Source organism: Trachypithecus francoisi, unplaced genomic scaffold (assembly GCF_009764315.1).
Source record: "Trachypithecus francoisi isolate TF-2019V2 unplaced genomic scaffold, Tfra_2.0 Contig01440, whole genome shotgun sequence".
Lineage (NCBI taxonomy): Eukaryota > Metazoa > Chordata > Mammalia > Primates > Cercopithecidae > Trachypithecus > Trachypithecus francoisi.
In genome coordinates this window covers 30,984,907-31,004,291 of record NW_022681431.1, presented here as the reverse complement: position 1 = coordinate 31,004,291, position 19,385 = coordinate 30,984,907, and the positions used below count along the sequence as shown (strand labels likewise).

Here is a 19,385-nt window from a genome sequence, read left to right as displayed (position 1 = left end):
TTCAATGATTTATATTACTAAATCACATTTTTCTGATGAGGACAGACTGAGGTAGCTTCAGTGACTTGCCCAATGTTCCCCAGGTAAGTCTCAGGACCAGTGTCCAGCTCTGGGTTTGTCTGACTCCAGAGTCCATATTCTCGCTCCTGCATTCCTTGCCTCTGGGGAGCTCTTCTGCAACCTCCGGACATGAAAACCCCCATCCCCCATCCTCCTGGTCTGCACCCATGGTATAGTGGCACGCAGTTCGCCTACTCCTAGAATGGAGCAAGCACTGACTTTTGGCGTATTCCAAAGGACTCCTCCTCTAGAGTGGCTTTTTTTTTTTTTTTTTGAGAAAGGGTCTCATTCTGTCACCCAGTCTGGAGTGAAGTGACATGATCAGGGCTGTCTGCAGCCTTGAACTCCTGGGCTTGGGTGATCCTCCCACCTCAGCCTCTCAAGTAGGTGGAACTACAAGTGCATGCCACCATGCCCAGCTAACTGTTTTGTGTATTTTTTGTAGAGACAGGGTTTCACCATGTTGCCCAGGCTGGTCTCAAACTCCTGAGCTTAAGGGATTTGGTCTCCCAAAGTGCTGGGATTATAGGCATGAGCCACCACACCTGGTCTTTCTTCAGTTCTAACTACTCTTTAACCAACACTGATATCTGGTCAGAGACTCAATTAATTAGAAGCCCACTGACATGGCCGGGCGCCGTGGCTCACGTCTGTAATTCCAGCACTTTGGGAGGCCGAGGCGGGCAGATCACAAGGTCAGGAGATGGAGACCATCCTGGCTAACACAGTGAAACCCCGTCTCTACTAAAAATACAAAAAATGAGCTGGGCGTGGTGGTGGGCACCTGTAGTGCCAGCTACTTGGGAGGCTGAGACAGGAGAATGGCGTGAACCCGGGAGGTGATCCACCATGCTTTACAATAAGAATATTTAAATAAATGTGGAAATATCCAGGTGGTATCCATTCTTCTCATTCTCTGACATCTAGTCTCTAGTCCTGGATGATCACTGAACTCAGAAAAACAAGGCACTGGAAGCCCTGGAGTCAGAAAAACAAAAACAAACTTCTGTTCTCTCCAAGCTGCACTCATTAAGAGAGAAATGAGGATTCATATTGCAGAAAGTTTTCTAACAAGGTTAAGCCTTGATTAACTGGAGAACTCCATGAGTTAGAACAAACTTGTTGGTACCTAGTGTGATCTTTACCTGTAGTTGGAGCTCAGTGAATTCCCCTAAGATTATGGTTGAGATTGTACCACAGAAAGATCTCAGCCACTTACAAGTGCTCGTCCTCCCAGGGTCCTGTCTGCCCCAGCATTTCCTTTCTGCTTTTCTTCCCCATTCTTGCATGAAGAGACATCTAGGCTGATAGGAAATGTGATGACTCATCTGACATCAGATCAAATCCTTTTTATTCGCCCTTCATGTCTGCCTCAGTCTCTGATTCTGGGAATAACTGTGTGAAGTCCTGGGGATGTTTTGATTTCTCAGAAGACACACACAGATTGCAGTGGGCTTCTGATGATGTCAAGGTTGGATGCATGTGGCTGACTGATAGCTCTTTGTTTTCCACAATCCTTTGCCTAGAAAAAAGGAATCCAAGTGTGTTTTGACCATGCCGACCAGCAAGGGGCAGGGATTCTTTCACGGGGGCTTGTGTCTCTGGCTGTGTGTGTTCACACCTTTCTTTAAAGGTAGGTTTCATTTCTGCTTTATCTTCTATTTCCTTTTTAGCTACATGTATTTACTCTCTTTTCTAGTTGTGCTTGACAAGATACATTAATAAAAGATTCTATGGTCTGCATAGGAACCACCACTGTTACAACTGCTAATTAATCCATTTGGTTTTTATGCATTAGGTGTAACAAAAGATGAAATCTGAGGGGTACGGTGGGGAGGAAAGGACCATGAAACATAGTGCAAACCATATTTTATTTTATTTTTCCCAATGAAAATATAAGAAAAATGATACAGTTTTCTATTGATATCTGCTGTGGCTGTATTGAACTTATTTATTGGCAGTTATGTTTAATGTTTTTTCAAAGTGGTAATATATTTGTTAGCTGATACTATTACTCAGTCAATGAACTCTTCCATTTTGTAGGTAATCGTGTTCATTTGGGGAAACACATCACATGATTATGCTGAAACGTATCCCATGAATAAGATCATCCATTTTAAAAGTTACAACTTAGAAATGGACCACTGCTGTTGTGCTGAATAAAATCACATTTTTATGCTGTTAGGTTTACAGGGGACTTGCTTTTCAAGGCTGATGGAGGGTTTATCTGCTATAAAAAGTCTTCAAGAGGAAGAAAATGGGTAATGAGGATTATTTGTTGTCTGCCATGGAGAAATACGTTTATCATGATTAATTACAATGGCAAGAATGATGTTTTACCTTAAATTTGTCCTTCCTGCTAAAACTGTAGCATTTAGGTGTTTCGAAAGGCATTCGTCAGGCAACTCTTTCCATTTAGTAATTTAACAGAGATCTTTCCATTCATGTTGCCTGATGAACTTTTCAATCCCTTTCCATTTTTTTTCCTTCAATGTATAAATCCCTTTGGGAAATTTGTGGCGTCCTACGTTAGGTATCAAATTTAAATTCTGTGAGGGAAAATGTAGAGGAGGTAGTAATGAAATCAATTATGTCAAATGAGGACAAGTAACCCCACTTTTAAGGTTTTCTTGGAAAAATACGAAGAGATATGCATAAAGTTATTGTCTAGAATTTAGTGAATGAAAGTGCTATTATTTAAGAACCAATTTCAACTTTTAAAAACGTTTCAAATGGCTGGGCGCAGTGGCTCACACCTGTAATCCCAGCACTTTGGGAGGCTGAGGCAGGCGGATCACGAGGTCAGGAGATTGAGACCATCCTGGCTAACACGGTGAAACCCCGTCTCTACTAAAAATATAAAAAATTAGCTGGGCTTGGTGGTGGGTGCCTGTAGTCTCAGCTACTTGGGAGGCTGAGACAGGAGAGTGGTGTGAACCTGGGAAGTGGAGCTTGCAGTGAGCCGAGATCGTGCCACTGCACTCCAGCCTGGGCAATAGAGCGAGACTCCATCTCAAAAAAAAAAAAAAGTTTCAAGTAAATTTGCCTTAAAAACCTTGCATTCTCAGAAATCTCCACAATAACTGAATTTCAAAGTTGATTTCTGTTTTATTTTAAGTTCTGGGGTATATGGGCAGGATGTGCAGGTTTGTTACACAGGTAAACGTGTGCCATGGTGGTTTGCTGCACAGATCAACCCATCACCTAGGTATTAAGCCCAGCATGCATTACGTATTTTTCCTAATGCTCTTCCTCCCTGGACCCCCTCAAGAAGCTCTAGTGTGTGATGTTCCCCTCCCTGTGTCCATGTGTTCTCATTGTTCAGCTCCCCCTTTTAAGTGAGAACATGCAGTGCTTGGTTTTTCGTTCCTGTGTTAGTTTGCTGAGGATAACGGCTTCAAGTTCCATCCGTGTCCCTGCAAAGGACATGATCTTGTTCATTTTTATGGTTGCATAGTATTGCATGGTACATATATACCACATTTTCTTTCTTTTGTTTTTTTTTGAGACAGAGTCTCGCTCTGTCGCCCAGGCTAGAGTGTAGTGGCATGATCTTGTCTCATTTCAAGCTCACTTCAAGCCTCCCAGGTTCACGCCATTCTCTTGCTTCAGCCTTCCAAGTAGCTGGGCCTACAGGCGCCCACCACCACGCCCGGCTAAGTGTTTGTATTTTTAGTAGACACGGGGTTTCACCGTGTTAGCCAGGATGGTCTTGATCTCCTGACCTCGTGATCTGCCCGCTTCGGCCTCCCCAAGTGCTGGGATTACAAGCGTGAGCCACTGCGCCCAGCCTATGCCACATTTTCTTTATCCAGTCTATCATTGATGGGCATTTGGGTTGATTCCATGTCTTTGCTATTGTGAATAGTGCTTCAGTGAACATACGCATGCATGTATTTTTATAATAGAATGATTTATATTCCTTTGGTATATACCCAGTAATGGGATTGCTGGGTCAAATGGTATTTCAGGTTCTAGGTCTTTGAGGAATCGCCACATCATCTCCCACAATGGTTGAACTAATTTACACTCTCACCAACAGTGTAAAAGCATTCCTATTTCTCCATAGTCTCTCCAGCATCAACAGATTTCTTGACTTTTTAATAATTGCCATTCTGACTGGCGTGAGATGATATCTCATTGTGGTTTTGATTTGCGTTTCTCTAATGATCGGTGTTGAGCTTTTTTTCATGTTTCTTGGCCACATAAATGTCTTCTTTTGAGAAGTGTCTGTTCATGTCTTCAAAGTTGATGTTTTAAAAGAACATGACTTGCAAAGACCATCATGAAATTACTAGTTATTACAGTTTCCTTGGTGAAGATTCCCCAGCTAAGCGCCTTGCTGGTGTAGATACAGATGTTAGTTGATTCAGTATTTTAGACAAGAAAGGACAGGATTTTCCTGAATTACTGGAAAGGGTCTAGTGCCATCAGTAAGACTGCGAGTTACTTCAGTGACATAAGCCAAGATTCCAAGCCTTGTGTCTACTCCTTTATATCTGCAGTGCCTTAGACTTTAAGAAATGCTCTGACCAACATAATTTTCTTTGATATTGCTCTAGTCCTGAAATTCAGGCATTACTCTTTTTTATCTCCATTGTAAAGGTGAACAGCTGAGGCATAGAGGGTAGGGTGAGATGGACACTGGTGGAGCATGCACAGGTGGGGACAACACCAGGATACATACAGTCATGAGTTGGGACATCCACTCCCCACAGGGCCTGGGAAGAATTGCCTAGAATCTCTGCAGTGGCCAGTGGCCCGGCTGGCTTTAACTCTCCTCTCTGTTTGGCCTCACAGGCTGTGCGGGCTGTGCAACTGAAGAGAGACTCTTCCACAAACTATTTTCTCATTACAACCAGTTCATCAGGCCCGTGGAAAACGTTTCTGACCCTGTCACGGTGCACTTTGAAGTGGCCATCACCCAGCTGGCCAACGTGGTGAGTGCCATCTGATCAGAGCTTTCCCCAGCATTGTTACGCTTTTGCAGGCGGTAAACGAAGGAATTTTAAAAACACAGATAAATGCAGATCTACAGAGATCTGGCCCTTCAAAGCCATCCATTTGGGAGGCAGGCACTTTTCTCACCAATGCTGTACCTGTCTGTGTGAGGCAGTGTTTTTCCTTGAAGTGCTTTCAGAACCAGTTTATGAATCAAAAAGTTGCAGGGGAGTGAAAGGCAGCTAACTTCATGGGGCACCCATTGTGCACCAGATGCCTGTTAACACTGTGTGGCCAACATCTTCATCTCACTGCTGAGGAAATGGAAGTTCAGTTAAGTGACTTTCCCAGGGTCACTTAACTACAACTACAAAATGACAAAATTGAGATTTAAATCCAAAGCTCATGCCCTTTTCACTCCACAGTTAAAAAATTGCTTTAAGGCTAGGCGTGGTGGCTCACCCCTATAATCCCAGCACTTTGGGAGGCTGAAGCAGGCGTATCCCTTGAGCTGAAGAGTTCGAGACCAGCCTGAGCAACATAGCAAGCTCCTGTATCTACAAAAATGCAAAAATTAGCCAGGTGTGGTGGCACATGCCTGTAGTCCCTGCTACTAGGAAGGCTGAGGTGGGAGGATTGCTTGAGCCCAGGAGGTCAAGGCTGCAGTGAGCCAAGATTGCACCACTGCAGTCCAGCCTGGGCAACAGAGCAGGGAAAAAAAAAAATTGCTTTAAGTCTTCTGTGTTATGAGAACAAAAAAAATGCAGTTTCCATTTAGCCTTGGAAAAAAAAAAAGGATGGGAATTTGAGGATCTTAATTTAATTCCTTGCTACCGTGTTCAAGGGCAAGTAGGACTGGAGCTCTTTCTTTTTTTTTTTTTTTGAGGCGGAGTCTCGCTCTGTCGCCCGGACTGGACTGCAGTGGCCGGATCTCAGCTCACTGCAAGCTCCGCCTCCCGGGTTTACGCCATTCTCCTGCCTCAGCCTCCCGAGTAGCTGGGACTACAGGCGCCCGCCACCTCACCCGGCTAGTTTTTGTATTTTTAGTAGAGACGGGGTTTCACCATGTTAGCCAGGATGGTCTCGATTTCCTGACCTCGTGATCCGCCCGTCTCGGCCTCCCAAAGTGCTGGGATTACAGGCTTGAGCCACCGCGCCCGGCCGGAGCTCTTTCTTTTGGATAATCTTTGCTCTCCCATTGCAGGGAGAGGAAGTGGCAAGGCCCGTACTCTTGAGTCAGCAAGGTCTGGGCTCCAGGGCTCAGACCAAATTCCAGGAAGATGCAGGCTTAAGAAGCAAGGGAGGTCTGAAGTGTCTCCAGAGAGGGACACTGGAGCGTTCTTGAGACTACAGCACGCGGAGGGGAGCCCTGCCCATCAAGTCAGCCCCAGCCATGGATAGTGAAGGGGCCTCCTTCCTCCCAGACTTTGCTCTGTGGGTGAGGCGGCGGTGACTCTTCTGGGTACACCTGGGGAAAGACCCTAATGACAGGCATGAGTCAGACCCCACCACATTCTCCAGTCCATACTTCCCAGTGGATGAAACCAACCCTGGTCCAGTCCTCTGTCTGTGACCCAGGCTTGGAAGTGTGCATGCACTGGCTGAAAAGAATAAAGCCAGATGTTTCCCCTTACCTGGATGCGCCCTCTCATCCTTAGTGAGTATTTATTTGGTGCCTGTTCTAATCCCTTTCCCAACTCCAGTAGCTTTGTCCTGGTTCCTGGTCTCCTGCTGGGCTGGAAGCAGTTCTTGCTATGTACTAGGTTGTTGTGAACTGAGAGCTGAGCTGAGTTTCCTCTGAAGTCTGTGAGGGCCACCTCACTGCATGGCATCACTCCATAACCCTGCTGGACACACCCTTGCAGGAGGTTATTCTGAAGATGGGGGTGAAATGGCTGGTAAATGCAGATTTTGGCATTTACATTTGGTTGCAAGTATCAGATATTAAAAGAAAACCCACAGCCTTTACAAAACAAGAAGTTTATTCCTTTCTTACACAACAGAAATCTAAAGATTAACAGTCCAGGAGATTAATATCAGTCAGTTTCACGGTGTTAGTGGTTGCACATGTATGTTCAGTTGCCCAGGTTATGCACCGCACAGCTCCAGGGGATGTCACTCCAACGGACTGTGATTCTAAAGGCATAAACCAGATGAGGCAGCAGTGACCAAGGTTCCTTCCTTCTTTTTCACCACCCTTTGTACGTGGCTTCTTCCCTCAGTGTTGCTTCATGGTTCAAGATAACTACTGTATTCCCATCCTCACATTCACATTCTTTGCAAGAAACAGAAGGAAGGGAGGAAAAGGGCAAAGTGTACATCCTAGACTTCTGTGACTTCCGTAAGAGTTATTGCTTTCCATCTCATTGACTACCTCCAGCTGTAAAGCAGACTTGGAACTGCAGGTTTTTAAAATTGAATTTTTGTTTCTTGAGATCATTATAGATTGACATGCAGTTGTAAGAAATAACAGAGGATCCCTTGTAGACTCTGCCCGTTTCCCCCACTATCTGCCTTCCATTCTGAAATCTTCTCATTTCAACAATGTCATATGTAACTGGAATCATAGAGTAGGTAAACTTGTGGGACTGGGTTTTTCCCTCAGCATCATCTTTAGAGATTCCTCCGAGTCGCTGAGTGTACCAGTAGTTCATTCCTTCTTGTTGCTGAGTAGTACTCCAGGGTGCTTTTTTTGTTTGCTTGTTTTGTTTTGTTTTGTTTGTTTTTGAGACAGTCTCACTCTGTCACCCAGGCTGGAGTGCAGTGGCGTGATCTCAGCTCACTGCAACCTACGCCTCCAGGACTCAAGTGATTCTCCTGCCTCAGACTCCCAAGTAGCTGGGATTGCGGGCATGCACCACTACGCCCGGCTAATTTTTGTGTATTTAGTAGAGATGGGGTTTCACCATGTTGGCCAGGCTGGTCTTGAACTCCTGACCTCAAGTGATCTGCCCACCATGGCCTCCCAAAGTGGGGATTACAGGTGTGAGCCACCACACTTGGACTACGGTGTTTTATTTAACCATTAACTTGTTAAAGGACATTTGAGCTGATTCCAGTTTTTGGTATATTGCAAATAAAGCTACTGTGAACATTTGTGTACAGGTTTTGGTGTAAATATAAACCTCCATGTCTCTGGGATAAATGCCCAGGAGTGCAATAGCTCTGTGTTGTCAGGTGAACTTGGGGTGGTGGAGAGAAGTGGCACAGCCGGGAAACTTTGTTGCCCCTCCCTTCTGGAAGGCCTCGGGGCCCTCTGTCTGATCCCCAGCTTGGCTCTGGAGCACGAGGGCTGTACCTGGAAGTGTGTTTGTGTCATGCAAATGACCTTGGCCAGAAAGTGTTCTGGTTTCTTTCAGTGCAGGAGCAAGACCAAGTGCCCCTCGGAGGGATCCGGTGTTTGTGCTGGCCTGGCATGTCTGAAATGACAAAGATAAAGCTTTGGTGTAATGCAGCCCACTTGGCCTTTCTGATCTGAGTCTCCAAGTCTGCTGCTGCTCCAGAAATGAGTCCATTTGAAATCATAACTCAAAGCCTCCTTTGATGCAGCTGCCGTGTCAATGAATTGATTTTTCCAAGAAGGAGGTACAGGGTGATGGCGCCAGGAATGGAGTTGATGCTGTGGGTCTTTGGATTCCTCCAGCAGGGACGTGTGATAGCAGTGCCATGCCCATTGGTGGGATCTGGAATTGGATGGAGAGAGTACGACTTGCCAGACAGGTACTGCTCCATAGGGTCAGCTGACATCTCTGAAGGTGATGGCCCCCATGGGCCATGTCCATACCACCTGGAGCTTCTCTGAGCCTGTGGAAGTGAGGCTGTGGAGTTGGCTGTTGCCAAATGATCTCAGCTTTCTGAACACAGTGTGCTCATTCAGAGGCAAAGCAGGCTTTGGAGGGCAGTTAGGGCTTATACCCTCACCCCCGAGGCCTTCCTGGAACCGAGACTGCAGGGCTAGTCCATTCCTGACCAACAGTGAGTGGATTTATTGACACGGCCCCTGCTGGACTCTGCAGATTGCAAGGGGACGCTCATCACCAGAAGGCACTGACCGCAGGCTTGTGTAATTGTAAAGCCATGAATTGGTTGACCAATAGATACGTACAGATAATTTCTTTGCTTCCTGGAACTCACAGAAACCCATGACTGCAACTCCTTTGCTGATCTTTCAAACCCCAGGGCTTACCCTGTCTTGTCACAGGCCCATTTGAAAGAGGAAGCCTGGCAGGGTTTCTGTTCAGAGTTTTCCAGGAGGGGCAGCAGTGGGGATGGAGTAGGGGAGAAGAGAACTGCAGGGCAGCCACGTGGCCCAGGGCAAGCTGGTGTCTGAGCCAGGCCACGGCTCCCTCAGCCACCACCACTGAGCTCATTTACTCTGGAGGGTGCCTGGGTATCTTGGGAAGCAAGGTTGACTGAGGAAGACTTGTGAATCTACTGCTGGCCACTGGGGACGTACCACAGCCACCAGGCTGCTGGGCTGTAAAGCTGCTCAAGATGCCAGATGTGTCTGGTAGTTCTGCCACTGAGAGGTGGTAGCTTAGGGGAACTCATTACATTTGGAATGTCACCTGGAATGCTCTTTCTCCACGCAGCCCTGACTGTCTTCTGGTCATTTAAGTATCTGCTTAAATATTACCTCCTCAAGGAAGCCTTCTTTGCCCATCCCATCTAAAATAGATATGTGTGTTTGAGATTATGTGCACGTGTGTGCATGAGCGTGTGTGTGCATGAGTGTGTGTGTGCATGTACACCAGTGTGAGTGTGAGAGTATGTGTATGAGTGTGTGACTGTGCCTGAGTGTATGAGTGTGTCCATGTGCATGAGTGTGTGTGTGCATGAGTGTGTGCACTAGTGTATGAGTGTGAGTGTGCATGTATGAGTGTGTGTGAGAGTATATGTGTGAGAGTACAAATGTGTATGAGAATTCATTAGTGGGTATATGAAAGTGTGCGTGAGTGCGTGTGTTCATGAGTGTGTGCGTGTGCATGTGTGTGTGTGCATGAGTGTGAGAATACCATGAGTGTGTGTGCACATGTGAATGTGTGTGCATGAGTGTGTGCGTGTATGAGTGTGCATGAGTGTGTGCATATGTGTGTGTGTTTGTGTCCACACATGGACCATTCCCTTCTCCTTTATTTGTCCTCATAGGACTTAATGCTCTCTTATGTTATAGTATAGATCTGTTAGTAATTTTATGTCTCCCCATCTAACAGCTAAGACACATGAAAGCAGGACATTTTCCCATCCTCTTACTGCAGTATTCCCAATCTTTATAGAGCACATAGTGGTTACTCAATAAATATTTGTGTAGTGAACGATCGAAGTGGTGGCTTGGCTGGGAGTGAGTAGCAACTGCCAGCTGGAAACTCCATGGTGACCGAGGCTTTTTTTTTTTTTCTTTTGAGATGGAGTCTTGCTCGGTGGCATGGGCTGGAGTGCAATGGCGTGATCTCGGCTCACTGCAACCTCCACCTCCAGGGTTCAAGCACTTCTCCTGCCTCAGCCTCCCAAGTAGCTGGGATTACAGGCACCTGCCACCACACTCGGCTAATTTTTTGCATTTTTTAGTAAAGACGGGGTTTCACCATGTTGGCCAGGGTGGTCTCGAACTCCTGACCTCAGGTGATGCACCCGCCTCGGCCTCCCAGAATGCTGGGATTGCAGGTATGAGCCACTGTGCCCGGCCGGCTGAGGCTGACATTTTAAGGTAGAATCCCAGGGCAGGGGTCTCAGGACTCAGAGCCTGGAGAGCCCTGAGGCACAGTCGGGGATGGGAGGCATTTAGGAAACAGGCAAAAACACTGCAGGGGGCTGGGCGCGGTGACCCAAGCCTGTAATCCCAGCACTTTGGGAGGCCGAGACGGGCGGATCACGAGGTCAGGAGATCGAGACCATCCTGGCTAATACAGTGAAACTCTGTCTCTACTTAAAAATACAAAAAACTAGCCGGGCGACGAGGCGGACGTCTGTAGTCCCAGCAACTCGGGAGGCTGAGGCAGGAGAATGGCGTAAACCCGGGAGGCGGAGCTTGCAGTGAGCTGAGATCCGGCCACTGCACTCCAGCCTGGGTGGCAGAGCAAGACTCTGTCTCAAAAAAAAAAAAAAAAAAAAACACTGCAGGGTTGAATCCCCACCACTATCTGCAGCATCTCCCCCCCTCCTTCCTGCTGTCGCTCTTCTTTTCTTTCCTTCTTTTCATGGAACTAGAAAACTTGATGGGCTGCAGAGATCAGAAGCACTTCACAGAAGAGGTGTGACTTAAATCAGCTATGAAAGAGTTTAAAGCCACATTTCCTCTCAAAATCCACAGGGCTGGAGCCAGATGTGAAAATGCTGCATTTCTGCTTGCATGATGAATGCTTTCACACGTTGCCTTTAAGTCTTCTTTCACTGGCGTGAATATGTCAGATTTGGTTCTTTTTAGTTGTAATTTTTGCTCTGAGACTCACCTCTATGGCAAGCACATTTGAGGCTAAAAATATTATTTCTTCTTCGCAGGATGAAGTAAACCAGATCATGGAAACCAATTTGTGGCTGCGTCACGTATGTGCCTATATCATCTGTTGGCTTAATGATGTCCAATGGATAAAACCCATAAGCACTACCTTGTTCCATCTCCAGCTGGTTATGGAATATAAAATATTATCCTCTAGGTCATCTCCAAAGCCTAAAGTGCAGCTCTGGTAATAGCTGACTTGATGCACGCTTCACAGGTGCAGACACCTAGTGACAGAGGTCCTTCTGACATAGAGATTTCCATCCTTCCTGGTTGCTGGTCTCAGATCTTCCACTTTTCTGTAACTTGAGCTCCTGGGTCTGATGCTTGCCTGCTCTTTGATCCCTGCTTGACCAGGCTTGGAGAAGTCAGTAGCTGAGCTTGGGAGCATGTACATGAGATTCCCAGCAGCTGGTTTTCTCAGTCGTACCCCTTCTTCCTTAGGAAAGTCTTGGAGGGGTGCAGTGGCTCACGCCTGTAATCCCAGCACTGTGAGAGCCCGAGGCAGGAGGATCACCTGAGGTCAGGAGTTCGAGACCAGCCTGGCCAACATGGTGAACCCTTGTCTCTAATAAAAATACAAAATTAGCCCAGCGTGGTGGTGGGCGCCCAAAATCCCAGTTACTCGGGAGACTGAAGCAGGAGAATTGCTTGAACCAAGAGGCGGAAGTTGCAGTGAGCTGAGATTGCGCCACTATGTTCCAGCATGGTCAACAGAACAAGACTCTGTCTTGAAAAAAAATCAAAAAACAGAAAGGAAGTCTTAATCGTTTATATAGATTTTGTTAAAAAAAAAAATCCAAAACTTATCATCATACCCTTGAACTTTTTGATATTAGAAATGGGTTGCCACTCCAGTGTGAGTGTCGTACCTCATGGAATATGGAAGTTAAGCCTAAAACTTTGACCAGCTAACTAATAGTCAATACATAATTATCTAACGAAATATTTGGCTAAATCAGCTTAGCTATTTAGTTCTCTGTTCCCCCATGGATAAAACTGTCGAGATTTTGATAGAAACCAAGGCATTCTTCAAATAAGAATGTATTCTTTTTACTTTTTTTTTTGAGACGGAGTCTTGTTCTGTCGCCCAGGCTGGAGTGCAGTGGTAACGATCTCGGCTCACTGCAAGCTCCGACTCCCGGGTTCACACCATTCTCCTACTTCAGCCTCCCGAGCAGCTAGGACTACAGGCGACTGCCACCATGCCCGGCTGCTTTTTTTTTTATTTTTATTTTTGTATTTTTAGTAAAGACGGGGTTTCACTGTGTTAGCCAGGATGGTCTCGATCTCCTGACCTCGTGATCTGCCCACCTCAGCCTCCCAAAGTGCTGGGATTACAGGTGTGAGCCACCATGCCCGGCTGAATGTATTCTTTTTTTAAAAACAACTGTTGAACCATCATAAAGTTAACATTGGAAGAAAGATATTAAGAAACAATTTTTTTTTTCCAGATAGTCTCACTCTGTCACCCAGGCTGTAGTACGGTAACATGATCTCAGCTCACTGCAAACTCTGTCCCCCAGGTTTAAGTGATTCTCCTGCCTCAGCCTCCCCACTAGTTGGGACTACAGGCATGTGCCACCACACCCAGCTAATTTTTGTATTTTTAGTAGAGATGGGGTTTCACTATGTTGGCCAGGTCTTGAACTCCTGACCTCAAGTGATCTGCCACCGTGCCTAGCCAGAAAGTTATTAAGAAATTTTAAAAGCCGATTTCTATTTATTTTAGATCTGGAATGATTATAAATTGCGCTGGGATCCAGTGGAATATGATGGTATTGAGACTCTTCGCGTTCCCGCGGATAAGATTTGGAAGCCCGACATTGTTCTCTATAACAAGTATGGGTCTCTGACCACTGTAGCCTCTTTGCAAAGCTGCTGTTGGTGTATTCTGGCCTATAGCAAAGGGAGTGTTACTAATGGTGTCTGACTTGCTTTGCAGTGCTGTTGGTGACTTCCAAGTCAAAGGCAAGACAAAAGCTCTTCTTAAATACAATGGCATGATAACCTGGACTCCACCAGCTATTTTTAAGAGTTCCTGCCCTATGGATATCACCTTTTTCCCTTTTGATCATCAAAACTGTTCCCTAAAATTTGGTTCCTGGACGTATGACAAAGCTGAAATTGATCTTCTAATCATTGGATCAAAAGTGGATATGAATGATTTTTGGGAAAACAGTGAATGGGAAATTATTGATGCCTCTGGCTATAAACATGATATCAAATACAACTGTTGTGAAGAGATATACACAGATATAACCTATTCTTTCTACATTAGAAGATTGCCAATGTTTTACACCATTAATCTAATCATCCCCTGTCTCTTTATTTCATTTCTAACCGTGTTGGTCTTTTACCTTCCTTCGGACTGTGGTGAAAAAGTGACACTTTGTATTTCAGTCCTGCTTTCTCTGACTGTGTTTTTGCTGGTCATCACAGAGACCATCCCGTCCACATCTCTGGTGGTCCCACTGGTGGGTGAGTACCTGCTGTTTACCATGATCTTTGTCTCACTGTCCATCGTGGTGACTGTGTTTGTGTTGAACATACACTACCGCACCCCAACCACGCACACCATACCCAGGTGGGTGAAGACAGTTTTCCTGAAGCTGCTGCCCCAAGTCCTGCTGATGAGGAGGCCTCTGGACAAGACAAGGGGCTCAGGCTCTGATACAGTGCCCAGAGGCCTTGCCAGGAGGCCTGCCAAAGGCAAGTTTGCAAGCCTTGGGGAACCCAGACATCTTAAAGAATGCTTCCACTATCACAAATCAAATGAACTTGCCACCAGCAAGAGAAGATTAAGTCATCAGCCGTTACAGTGGATGGTGGAGAATTCGGAGCACTCGCCTGAAGTTGGAGATGTGATTAACAGTGTTCAGTTCATAGCAGAAAACATGAAGAGCCACAGTGAAACCAAGGAGGTAAATGTGTGTTCCCTGCACCCAGCCTGCTTGCACCCTTCGCAGCCTATGGGCACTCTGGAGGCACAGTCAGACCTTCAGTGTGAGTGTTGTCCCTGAGAGGGTCCTGCAGCCTTGCTCTGAGACCTGGCTCTGTTATTGTGTGGTTATGGGTGGACTGACAGGGTCACACCTGCCAGTGGAGTGGGGTCAGGTGCAACAGCCCTAGAGCAAATCTCCACCTCCAGAAATGTGAACTCAAGTAAAATTTGCTTAAAATAAACATTCAGGGCCAGGTACGTGGCTCACCCCTGTAATCCTAGCACTTTGGGAGGCCAAGGTGGGCAGATCGCCTGAGGTCAGGAGTTTGAGACCAGCATGACTAACATGGGGAAACCCCGTCTCTGCTAAAAATATAAAAATTAACCAGGCATGGTGGCACAAGCCTGTAATCCCAGCTACTTGGGAGGTTGAGGCAGGAGAATCTCTTGAACCCAGGAGGTGGAGGTTACAGTGAGCTGAGATCACACCCCTGCACTCCAGCCTGGATGACAGAGCAAGACTCCATCTCAAAAATAAAAATAAACAAACAAACTCAGGGCAACCTCAGTTAATGAAACCAATAACCTCAGCCTGAGCAACATAGCGAGACCTTGAACTACCAAAAAAAAAATATATATTAGCAGGCATGTTGGTGCCTACCTGTAGTCCCAGCCACTCAAGAGGCTGTGGTGGGAGGATTGCTTGAGCCCAGGAGTTTGAGGCTGCAGCCTGGGAGATAGATGACAGATCAGGGTCCTGTCTCAGAAAAAAAAAAAAAAAAAAAGCCCCTGCACAAGAAACAGCGGCAAATAAAAAGGTAGAAAGAGAAAAGCTGCCCCAGAGAGAAGGAGAAATGAGTTCAGAGTAGCGTGCAGCCTGGGGGTGCTGGGAGATGTGGGAGAGGGAAGGAGTGCGTTCACTCCGGCAGCTCTGGCTCCACTTGTCCTACTTGAGAGGGATTTAGGTGCTGGTGAAATGAGCCCCAGGGATATTTTTAGCATTCACGTACTCTTGCTCCTGCTGCCCAGAGTCTAACTATAGCAGCATGCGCCTCCCTCAGCCTCCAAAGACAGCTCAAGAGAATCATGCCAATTTCCCACACCATGTGGGTGACTAGTGGAGGGCATCTGAAACTTGGGCCAGGTGTCTGGGTTTGACTTCACACTGCAGCTGCTGGCAGCCATCACTTCTAGTGAAAGGATGCTGTGAGACTGAAAGTCCGCCCTGTTGGTGTAGAAGGAGGATGCTGTGAATGGCTGTCATGCGATGTGTCACGGGACAAGAGAGCCCAGAAAAATTCACCTTCATACAATTTAAAAGAAGACCCTCTCTCTACAAAAAATACAAAAATTAGCAGGGCATGGTGGCGCATGGCTGTAATTGCAGCACTTTTGGAGGCCAAGGCTGGAGAATTAAGTAAGGCCAGGAGTTTGAGACTAGCCTGGGCAACATATTGAGACCCCGTTTCTAAAAAACAAATTTTAAAAAATTTGCCAAGTCTTTTGTCCCAGCTACTTGGGAGGCTAAGGCTAGAGGATTGCTTGAGCCCAGGAGTTCCAGGTTTCAGTGAGCCACAATTGCACCACTGCACTTCAGCCTGGGCAACACAGCAAAATCCTGTCCCTAACATTTTTTTTTTTTTTTTAATCTAAGAAACAGCTGCTGTTGACTTAATCACTACCAGTTAGGGCTCTCAAGACACAAGTACAGAGACAGTGGCAGAAGGCTGGAGGGTCAGGAACTGGGAGAAACACAACCAGCTCTCCATGGCCAGCATCCCTTTGAGGGCTAGAGGGCTGCCTATTCCTGATAAAGTGGTTCTCAATCATACCCCATGTCCTGCACCCCCAGCGATACCCGCTGCCTCAAACTCATTCCCCAGACTTACCATGAAGCCAGACTACCCAGTGTTGCAAAGCATGAGTCTAGCTCTCTGAGCAGCTGCTTCTCAGTAGTGTCTCTTGCAGTTGGGAAAGTCCCTGGGGACCCACGGAGTCACGGCTTTGCCACAGACTCTGCTGTCTGAGGCTCTCACGGAGGCTGTGCATTCGCCTTCTGCAGACGAAACAAAATTTCTTATGTGTCCTATACAGGAAACGTGGATTCACCAAATACCAATATTTGCTTTATTTTTATTTTTATTTATTTATTTTTCGAAATGGAGTCTTACTCTGTCACCCAGGCTGGAGTACAAAGGTGTGATCTTGGCTTGCTGCAACCTCCACCTCCTGGGTTCAAGCGATTCTCTTGCCTCAGACCCCTGAGTAGCTAGGACTACAGGCACATGCCACCACACCTGGCTAATTTTTGTATTTTTAGTAGAGATGGGGTTTCACCATGTTGGCCTGGCTGGTGTCGAACTCCTGACCTCAGGTGATCTGCCTGCCTGGCTAATATTTGCTTTAAAATGTGCCGGAGAAACCTTCTTTGAAAAAGAGGCAGCTTATTGATGAAGCGACGCATGTTTCTTATGATTTTGGTTTTTTAAAACAGCTCTTCATTTTTGTCTGCATTTCAGGTAGAAGATGACTGGAAATACGTGGCCATGGTGGTGGACAGAGTATTTCTTTGGGTATTTATAATTGTCTGTGTGTTTGGAACTGCAGGGCTATTTCTACAGCCACTACTTGGGAACACAGGAAAATCTTAAAATGTATTTTACCTTTATGTTCAGAAATTTACAGACACCATATTTGTTCTGCATTCCCTGCCACAAGGAAAGGAACGCAAAGGCTTCCCACCCAAGTCCCCCATCTGCTAAAGCTGATGGCTAGATGGAAAAAGAGGACTTTCTTGCACCTCAGGAGGCGGAATATCCTCCAGTGTAGCACAGGGGGAGAAGTGAGAAGTGTTACGACGTTGTTAGTACGACGTTAGTGCCCAGATTGGGCAGCACCCACGGCTACAGTATCAGGTCAGTTTTCTCATGTCTGTGTGTTTGGCTTCCAAGGACACGAATGACTTACAATACAGCCTAACTATGTAATTTACATCAAGCCACACTAAGAAGTTCTGCTTTACCTCCAGCGGTTGCTGTTTCTTAGTATTATGACATGTGACAGGTGAACTCCGGGAACTGGACCTTGCAACATTCGTGAACAATATTTGTGAACTATTGCATCCTTGATTTCTTGTGCATGTCTCTGTGATGTAGCTCACCCCCCTCAGCATTATTTGATACAGATTGTTTGTTTTTTTAAAAAAAAGTTTGGCCAGGTGTGGTGGCTCACGCCTGTAATCCCAGCACTTTGGAAGCTGAGGAAGGAGAATTGCTTGAGCCCAGGAATTCGAGACCAGCCTGGGCAACATAGGGAGACCCTGTGTTACAAAATTAAAAACAATAGCCACTGTGGTGTTTTGCACCTGTGGTCCTAGTGACTTGGGAGGCTGATGTGGGGAGGATTGCTTGAGCTTGGGAGGTTGAGGCTACAGTGAGCCATGATCACACCACTGCACTCCAGCCTGAGTGACAGAGTGAGACTCTGTCTCAAAAATAAATCAATAAATAAAAGCTTCCAGATAGAGTCTTTCTCAACAGGCTGTATTTGCTTAGCATGCATCTGGCAAGAAGCTTGAGTGGAAACCCAGCACTGCTAGGCATTGCAAGGGTGACATCAATGGGTTCTTTCCCACAACCTACAAGTGCTTGTAGCTTCTTAGGAAAAGTAGTAGCTATGAAGACTGCAGGCCAGATGTCATCTGGGGAATGTCACTAGAGCAACCAGAATAGGAGAACATGACGTGACATGGCCAGGCAAGCCTAAAGCAACCACTTTGTTGTGGGCTGGAAAAAGTTGTCTTTCTAGTCTTTTTAATTTTTTTTTTTTTTTTTTTTGGAGACACTGTCTTGCTGCGACACCCAGGCTGGAGTGTGATGGCTCAATCTCAGCTCACTGCAACCTCTGATTTCCCCGGTTCAAGTGATTCTCCTGCCTCAGTCTCCCGAGAGGCTAGGACTACAGGTGTGTGCCACCACACCCGGCTAATTTTTGTATTTTTAGTAGAGACGGGATTTCACCATGTTGGCCAGGCTGGTCTCGAACTCATGACCTCAAGTGATCCACCCACCTCAGCCTCCCAAAGTGCCAGGATTTACAGGCGTGAGCCACCACGCCCAGACGTCTAGTCTTTTTTCATCAGCAGTTTTCATTTCTTCATTGTACTGATATTGAAAATAAAGTTATTTCTTTTCTTTTCTTTTTTTTTTGAGACAAAGTTTCACTCTTGTTGCCCAGGCTGGAGTGTAATGGCGCGATCTGGGCTCACTGCAACCTCCACCTCGTGGGTTCAAGCGATTCTCCTGCCTCAGCCTCCTGAGTAACTGGGATTACAGGCATGTGCCATCATGCCCAGCTAATTTTATATTTTTAATAGAGATGGAGTTTCTCCATGTTGATCAGGCTGGTCTCAAATTCCTGATCTCAGGTGATCTGCCTGCCTTGGCCTCCCAAAATGCTGGGATTACAAACGTGAGCCGCAGCGCCTGGCCTAAGTTATATCTTTTTTAAAATTTTCATTTAGGTTTTTAGTTTTAAGTTGGGTCCAATGCCACATGCATATTTCTTCTATAAGGAATTATAATCTTGGAGCGTTTGGAGCAATTTTCTGAGAGGGAGAAGCTTGGGAATTCTGTTTTATCATACTCTGATTATCTTCTTATTTGTCGTATAAATATTATAACACTTTAAAACATGTATTTTAAGGCAGAAAACAATAAATCAAATCTAGCAAAGGAAGTAATTTCATTTGTGCCTTTTCCCTTCTAGTCTTTGTCTGTATGCAAACACTTCAATTTTACCTTGCAATGCTGTTTCCTTAAAACATAATATCAGCAACATTCTCCTTTACAGAGTCTTAAAGTATAATTTATATGATGGCATAGTTAACATTGTGTTGGTACATCGTAATTTTTATGACTACCATGTGAATTCTTCTTTGTCTTT

General features: G+C 45.9%; 1 protein-coding gene across 1 annotated transcript; it reads left to right on the top strand.

The window, feature by feature from the left end:
• Positions 1–1,258: 1,258 nt before the first annotated feature.
• CHRNA6 (cholinergic receptor nicotinic alpha 6 subunit) lies at positions 1,259–17,637 on the top strand. Its single transcript, XM_033232520.1, has 6 exons — positions 1,259–1,693; positions 4,861–5,000; positions 11,500–11,544; positions 13,230–13,339; positions 13,443–14,421; positions 16,961–17,637. Exons 1-6 carry the CDS (start codon positions 1,615–1,617, stop codon positions 17,090–17,092), a joined length of 1,485 nt encoding a protein of 494 aa, XP_033088411.1. The 5' UTR covers positions 1,259–1,614; the 3' UTR covers positions 17,093–17,637.
• The last annotated feature ends 1,748 nt before the right edge of the window (positions 17,638–19,385 follow it).